An 8,777-nucleotide genomic window follows, 5' to 3' on the forward strand; every position below is an offset into this window, starting at 1 on the left:
CCCTGCACAATGTCACGAACCTCAGTCCATAGTTCATCAGGCACTCTATCTATCAGATCTAGGCCCTTAAATCTATTTCTCACTTCCACTGTATAATCATAAGGGATTTGATCCAGGGTCATACCTGAATGGTCTAGTGGTTTTCCCTACTTTCTTCAATTTAAGTCTGATTTTGGCAATAAGGAGTTCATGATCTGAGCCACAGTCAGCTCCCGGTCTTGTTTTTGCTGACTGTATAGAGCTTCTCCATCTTTGGCTGCAAAGAATATAATCAGTCTGATTTCAGTGTTGACCATCTGGTGATGTCCATGTATAGAGTCTTCTCTTGTGTTGTTGGAAGAGGGTGTTTGTTATGACCAGGGCATTTTCTTGGCAAAACTCTATTAGTCTTTGCCCTGCTTCATTCCGTATTCCAAGGCCAAATTTGCCTGTTACTCCAAGTGTTTCTTCACTTCCTACTTTTGCATTCCAGTCCCCTATAATGAAAAGGACATCTTTTTTGGGTGTTAATTCTAAAAGGTCTTATAGGTCTTCATAGAACTGTTCAACTTCAGCTTCTTCAGCGTTACTGGTTGGGGCATAGACTTGGATTACTGTGAAATCGAATGGTTTGCCTTGGAAACGAACAGAGATCATTCTGTCATTTTTGAGATTGCATCCAGGTACTGCATTTCGGACTCTTTTGTTGACCGTGATGGCTACTCCATTTCTCTGAGGGATTCCTGCCCAATGGTCATCTCAGTTAAATTCACCCATTCCAGTCCATTTCAGTTCGCTGATTCCTAGAATGTCGACATTCACTCTTGCCATCTCTTGTTTGACCACTTCCAGTTTGCCTTGATTCATGGAGCTGACATTCCAGGTTCCTATGCAATATTGCTCTTCCCAGCGTTGGACCTTGCTTCTATCACCAGTCACATTCACAGCTGGGTATTGTTTTTGCTTTGGCTCCATCCCTTCATTCTTTCTGGAGTTATTTCTCCACTGATCTCCAGTAGCATATTGGGGACCTACTGACCTGGTGAGTTCCTCTTTCAGTATCCTATCATTTTGCCTTTTCATACTGTTCATGGGTATCCTGGTATAAATCCACCTGCTTTTAATACTCAGTAAGCCAGTCTACTGAAGTCTGCTCAGGGGACTACACTAAGATAAAGCTTTGGCTTTAATAATCAGCTCTCAGGGGTTTTTTTTGTTTGTAAACTCCTGAATGTTGTTTTTCTCCTGTGCTGTAGAAAACCTCAGGTTCCATGGATACAGAAGACCTCTTGTACTATATCATTTTAAAGTATAAGGGACTTGAGCACCCATGGATATCCAAGCACAGCTTATAGACTAGCATGGAGTTTGGCTAAGTCTTTCAGGGGCAGTAGATGGCTGTGTCCTAGCTAATGTGAGCTGCCACTCATGGTACACACTGGTTTCAGAAAATTAAAATTTCTAAAAGTACATGGTCTCCTCTGGCTACTTTTTACTTCTGCACATAATACCTGACAGTAGATTCGAATGGATTTACACCAGAAGACTACTGTTAGGAGATGATACACTGAGAATTCCAATAGTGTGTTACTCATAAGTACAGTATGTAGCACACATAAAAGGAAAAATTGAGCTTTTTTCATAAACAAAAATAGTATAATACCTAATTCTTGGCTTGTTGTGTTTAAAGAAATAATGTATATAAGGATATAATGGATATCCTTTATCCTAAGGATAAAGGGGGAAGATTCCCTGGAGAAGGAAATAGCAACCAACTCTAGTACTGTTGCCTGGAAAATCCCATGGATGGAGAAACCTGGTAGGCTATGGTACATGGGGTTGCAAAGAGTCAGACACGACTGAGCGACTTCACTTTCACTTTTCGCTTTCTCCCAGTTAGATCTCTGCCTCTTGTGTCCTTTTGTGTGCAGCATGGGTCACATTTTAGTGAAAAAAAAAAAAAAAAAGACAGACTGACTGAGGTTGCCTCACCTCAGTTCTTCACCCCTACAAGACAGGAGTCTGTCCAGACTCCTCTTGGCAGAGCTAGAAATTCATGTGCAGGCAGAGGAGGGAAGAAAGGGGTTGAATCCGATGGTCACTTGACTGACTTCTCTAAGCCTGAGTAAGCCACGGGCCAGGACAAGTCTTTCTTCTGACTGGTGTGTGCAGGCAGGGTAGAGGGTGGACCTGTGTCCTCTGGCCAGTGTCCAGTCTGCTTCTGGGAATATCCTTATCCCATCTTCTGTCAGATTTTGACACTTCTTTTTGTCAGTCATTCACTAATTGTATTTTTTGGCTTTCTGTAAACCTCAGGTTCCTAAACCTGTTAGATTTCTGTCAGAACTGTTTAAGCTTTATTCTGGTTCCAGCAGTGTCAGCTAAACAGTCTCTTCATTTATGAGAAAGGGGTGAAGTTACTGCTTTGGCAGTAACCGTGCAGTCAAAAGTTTATCTTGTCCATGTTGCAGTTTGATTATCATAATCTGTTCTCAGCTCATTCCATAAATGTGCATATCTGAATTGAGGCCTGATTACGTAGAACTGTTATTTTCTAATTATGGCAAAGATACGTCCTCTTACCCTCTCCTCAGAAGTGTGTGCCCATGCCGGTAGCTCCAGCAGTGATCAGTATGATTTATTGTTGTTTGAGTGGCCAAGTCATGTCCGATGCTTTTTGGGACCCCCATGGACTGCAGCCCCCTAGGCTCCTCTGTCCATGTGATTTTCCAGGCAGTAATACTGGAGTGTGTTGTCGTTTCCTCTCCAAGGGATCTTCCTGACCCAGAAATAGAACCCCAGTCTCCTGCATTGACAGGCAGATTCTTTACCACTGTGCCACCTGGGAAGCCCATATGTGTGTGTGTGTGTGTGTATTCTTTTTCAGATTCTTCTCCATTGTAGATTTTGATAACATACTGAATATTGTTTCCTATGCTATACAGTAGGTCCTTCTTGATAACCTACTTCATATATACTAATATATATCTCTTAATCCCAAATTCCTAATTTATCCTCCCCCACTTTCCCTCTTTGGTATCCATAAGTTTGTTTTCTATGTCTTTGAGTCTATTTGTTTCATAAATAAGTTACTTTGTATCATTTTTTAGATTTCACCTATTAAGTGATATCATACAATATTTGTCTTTGTCTGTTTTAGCTTTCTTCACTTAATACGATAATCGCTCAGTCCATTCGTGTTGCTGCAAATGGTATTATTTCGTTCTTTTTTATGCCTGAGTAGTATCCCAGTGTGTGTATATGTGTATGTGTGTATATAAACCTCATCTTCTTTATCCATTTGTCTGCACGTGGATATTTAGTTGTTTCCTTGTTTTGGCTATTATAAATTATGTTGCTTTGAACTTTGTGGAGCTTGTATTTTTTTGAATTAGAGTTTTCATCTTTTCTGGATTTATGCCCAGAGTGAGATTGCTGGATCATAGTGGTAACTCCATTTTCCGTTTTTTAAGGAACATTTGTTCTGGTCTCTATAGTGGATGCACCAAGTACAGTCCCACCAACAGTGTAGGAGGGTTCCTTTTCCTCTACATCCTCTCCAGTATTTCTTATTTGTACACTTTTTGATGATGGCCATTCTGACTGGTATGAGGGGATACTTCATTGTAGTTTTGATTTGCATTTCTCTAATAATTAGCAGTGTTGAGCATCTTTTCATGTGCCTATTGGCTCCAGTACCTTTTTCTAAGATGTTTCTCACTGAACCACATAAGGCAAACTCTGTTTCTTCAGAGATTTTTTTTTAGTTCTTTTTTTTTCCCCACTTTATTATTTTTTTAAATTTGAGTGTAACTACTTTGTGCTGTATGCTAAATCGCTTTAGTTGTGTCCAATTCTTTGTGACCCCGTGGGCTGTAGCCGGCTAGGCTCTTTTTCCATGGAATTCTCCAGGCAAGAATACTGCAGTGGGTTACCATTTCCTTCTCCAAGGGATCTTCCCAGCCCAGGGATCGAACCCACGTTTCTCGCGTCTCCTGCACTAGCAGGCAGGTTCTTTACCACTGGCACCACCTGGGAAGCCCCTCACCGCTTTACAGCCTTGTGTACACAGTGTGAATCAGCTGTAGGACCTAGAGGGGTGGCATGGGGGAGTGGGAGAAGGTGTTTAGTTCTTATGTGAAGGATACATAGTGATATCAAAAATGTATACTATTTCAATAGGCTGTTATATACACATTAAAATGTAACAGTGGTATCAACTTTTTATTGTTTTGCCGACCTGTTGATTTAGTTCTCTAAAATCTGATCACACTTGAGAGTACAGACATATGATTTTATACTGTGTTGGCTTTGGGAACTACTTTACTGAATATTTTAAAACTTAATTATGCTTATTAATGCAGTATGCGAAACATGATATGTCTCGTAGGAATGATACTGTGAATTCTCTGGAGAAAAGAGTTAAGTAATTAAAATTTTTAGATTATTTTAAAATTCAAATAGCATAATTTTGTGTACCAGTGGATGGTTATATACTTCTCCTTTTTTAAAGTCAGGCCTATTAAGGTATAGTTCACATAGAGTAAAACCTCTTATAAGCATACAGTTTTGACAGATATACACAGTATATAACAGTACCACCCTCAAAGCACAGTATGTAACCATCACCCCAAAAGTTCCCTTGTGGCCCCTTTGCCTGACAACCACTGATGAAGTAATTTTGCCTTTCCAGAAAGTCACATACATAAGTGAAGTCATGCAGAATATAGCCTTTCAGATCTGTTTTTCTTAGCATAATGTTTTTTGAGATTTTTTTCCAACTTGTTGCATGTATCTCTAGTTTGTTTCCTTTTATTGCTGATTGTTCTGTTGGACAGGTGACGCACAGTTTATCCATTTGTTACTTGGTGGACATTCGGACCATTTGTAGTTTGGGGTTATGAATAAAGCTACTATAAATATTCACATACAGTTCTGAGAATACTTGTTTTGGTCTTGGGTAAATACCTAGGAATGAGATTGCTTACATGTATGGAATGTTTAACTTTATAAAAGTTGTGAATGTTTTTTTCCAAAGTGGATGTTTATTCTTACTGGCACTGTATGAGAGGTCCTATTATTTCTCACTCTTGCCAGCACTTGGTATTGTCAGTCTTCATCGTTTTACTTTTTATTAAAATCTCATTACAGCTTTAATTTGCATTTCCTTTGATGACTAATGAATGATATTGAGCATTTTTTCAAGTGCTCATATGCCATCTGTATGTCTTACTTGGGGAAGTATCTGTTCAAATATTTGCCCCATTTTTTAAATTGAGTTATTTGTTGTCTGAGTTATCAGAGCCAGATCTTTCTCAGATGTTTGTTTTACAGATATTTTTTCACAGTCTATGGCTTCAACATTTTGTACCTTTATCTTTTTAATTATAACATTAACATAAGACTATTATAATAAAGAATGTTAAAGTATTTCTTTCACATCTAATCTACCCACGTAAGTATTTAAGCATACTGGTAAAAGTATTTCTGCTTTAAGACATACGTTTTGAAAGTTTCATTTATACTTTCACACTAAAATTTATCTTCATGTTCAAGAGGATAGTTAGGGAGGGAAAAAAGCAATTGTCTGTTGAAATAATCCATTTCAATATGTTTTGCTCTTCTTGTATTCTAGTGTTATCCAGGATAAATTCTGTGGTATTATAAACATCTCAGTGGAGGGCCTACATGACGTCATGACTGAAGATCCTGAAACGGGAACTTACAAAGAGTAGGTGTATCATTTAATTAATTGCACTTGAACTTCGGTAATTAATTATACCCTACGTTATTTTTGTTTATCATAACCATATAAGCATCATATGGCAGCTTTTAAATTTTGTCTTTATAAAAGAAAACTTTTGTTATTTTGCTTGTAATATTGTTTCATCTTGAGATAAGCTAAATTTTTTTATAGTGAAATTTTGAATTGGGGTTCTTTGGTCTAGTCAGTCATTTTATGTCTTGACATTAGGTTTTAAAAAAATATTGCAAGTGTAGTTTGTCATATAAATTCCCTTTTTAAGATTTTTAAATTATTTTTAATTGAGGATACTTGCTTTACAGTATTGTGTTGGTTTCTACATACATCAACATGAATCAGCCATAGGTATATGTATGTCCTGTCCTTGAACCCCCCTCCCACCTCCCACCCCATCCCACTAGGCATACCACCTTGAATACGCCTGATCTTGTCTTTCAAAATATTTTGAATATGTTTTTCCACTAACAGTGTTCCCTTGCCCTTCAGGCAAGTTATGGAGAAAAAGGGGAGTGGATTAGCATCCTATATTTGTATTTGACTGGTTGAAGCATCACTGGCTCCTCTAAGATAGTAGAGGGTCACATGGTACTTGACTAGTTCCAAAAGACAGTAGTAAAATTTTGGTTGATCCTTGTACAGGGTGGACGGGGGTTTGGGGCTCCAACCCTCTTCACAGTTGAAACTCCAAATATAACTTTACAGTTGACCCTCTATGTCTGAAATTCTGTATCTGTGGATTCAACGAAGCACAGATCGTGTAGTACTGTAATATGTGTAGCACTGTTATATGAGTTTATTGAAAAAAATCTACACAGTTCAAATCTGTGCTGTTCAAAGGTCAACTGTATTCTTCAGGAGCTTAGTTAAAATCATGTTATCAGGATTGCTGATAATCTCACATTTATCTGTTAATTTGAATAAAATTTTTAATCATCATATCATTTCATAGTAGAATTATCACACCTTTCCTCTTAATACTGATATTAATAAAGGGAATATTTCATATAATGATAAGGAAGGCTTCATGAGATTCCAGACTGCCTGACTTCTCCTCAGTAATGTATTTAGCCTGTTTTCCTGGCTTGAGGATGGCCATTCTAACAGGTGTGATATGATATTTGTGGTTTGGGTTTCCATCTCTCTGATGATTGATGATGTTGAGATCTTTTCTGTGTCTGTTGGCCGTCTGTATGTCTAATTTGGAAAAATGTCTGTGCAGATCCTCTGACTGTTTTTTAATCAGATTGTTTGATTTTTTGGTATTGAGTTGAATCAGTTGATATATTTTGGACCTTAACCCCTTATCAAATGCACGATTTGTAAATACTTTCTTTAATCAAGTTGCCTTTTCCTTCTGTTGGAGGTTTCCTTTGCTGTACACAAGTCTTTGGTTTGATGTAGCCCCACATGTTTGTTTTTGTTGCTTTTGTTTTCAGAGCAGATATAAAAAATCATCACCAAGACCAGTGTGAAGGAGCTAACCACTGTGTTTTCTTGTAGGAGTTTTATTGTTTCAGGTCTTAAGTTCAAGTCTTTGATTCATTTTGAGTTAATTTTTTGTGTTTAGTTTATCTTTTAGTTTCATCTTTTTGCATGAGTTTCTTTTTAGTTAATAGAGCTCTTTATTAAACCAGGAAAATATATCAATGATGCTTATAATTTGCCTTCTGCTTGTCTTTGTTTAGACCGGATTCCCTTTTTTTCCTTAAATAATACATTGTTCTCAGGCACATTGAGAAATGAGGTTGACAACCTGTTGCCAAATTTGGGAATAAGGAAGAAAGGAGACTCATAAGTTGTGGTTTTATAGTTAGAGAGTACAAAACATATTGCCATCAAGGATGTAATTTTTTTAGAAACAAAAATAAAATGTAGGCTTTTATAAGCATTTTCCCCCCTCTTGACATATTGACTCACCAGACAGCTTTTCATAATGGAATAGAGAATATCCGAAGCAGCCTTGTTTCCTTGACTCTGACTTAGCCCCTCTGTATTATCCTAACTTGTGTTGGTCTCAGTGACCTCCTTGACGCCTCTCTCCAGTTAATCCTTCTGATCCATTCTGTTCCACTTCTTAAAAATTAGAAGCCCACTTTTGTATAGCATGAAGTTGATGGGACACTGTTCTTTGCTGATCTTCAGTTTACATTAATTGGCCTTTTCTCTTCCTCTCTAAATTCTTTCCCCTTTCCCAAATGTGCCATTTCCTTTGACTCATAACATTTCTTCTCCTTGGTAGGTCATGCCCTCAGCATTGCCCTGTGTAGCAAATACCTCCTTCTAGATTCCTTTCCATAATCTCAGTAAAAAGTCATTGCTTCCTTCTCTGCTTCTTGGTGGCTTCGATGGAAAAGAATCTGCCTGCAGTGTAGGAAACCTGGGTTCGATCCCTGGGTTGGGAAGATTCTCTGGAGAAGGGCATGGCTACTCACACCACTATTCTTGGCTGGGAAATCCCATGGACAGAGGAGCCTGGCGGGCTACACTTCATGGGGTCACAAAGAGTCAGACAGGGCTAACAGGAGCAACTGACACTTTCACTTTCTGTTCCTTCACGGCACTTTGTCTATACTATGAACATACAACTGTTCAGTTCAGTTCAGTCCGACTCTGTGACCCCATGAATTGTAGCACACCAGGCCTCCCTGTCCATCACCAACTCCCGGAGTTCACTCAAACTCACATCCATTGAGTCGGTGATGCCATCCAGCCATCTCATGCTCTGTTGTCCCCTTGTCCTCTTGCCCCCAATCCCTCCCAGCATCAGAGTCTTTTCCAATGAGTCAACTCTTCGCGTGAGGTGGCCAAACTATTGGAGTTTCAGCTTTAGCATCAGTCCTTCTAATGAACACCCAGGACTGATCTCCTTTAGGATGGACTGATTGGATCTCCTTACAGTCCAAGGGACTCTCAAGAGTCTTCTCTCACACCACAGTTCAAAAGCATCAATTCTTTGGTGCTCAGCTTTCTTCACAGTCCAACTCTCACATCCATACATGACCACTGGAAAAACCATAACCTTGACTAGACGGAC

The 8,777-nt window shown here is 38.7% G+C and overlaps 1 protein-coding gene across 1 annotated transcript in view; it reads left to right on the forward strand.

Moving 5' to 3' along the window:
* The window catches only part of IPO11 (importin 11), a 209,483-nt gene that overhangs the window by 164,823 nt on the left and 35,883 nt on the right, over positions 1-8,777 (forward strand). The window contains exon 28 of the mRNA XM_010845507.1: positions 5,615-5,710. Within this exon, the coding sequence (XP_010843809.1) occupies positions 5,615-5,710 (96 nt within the window). The remainder of the gene's footprint in view (positions 1-5,614; positions 5,711-8,777) is intronic.

Source organism: Bison bison, unplaced genomic scaffold, assembly GCF_000754665.1.
Source record: "Bison bison bison isolate TAMUID 2011002044 unplaced genomic scaffold, Bison_UMD1.0 scf7180017864218, whole genome shotgun sequence".
NCBI lineage: Eukaryota > Metazoa > Chordata > Mammalia > Artiodactyla > Bovidae > Bison > Bison bison.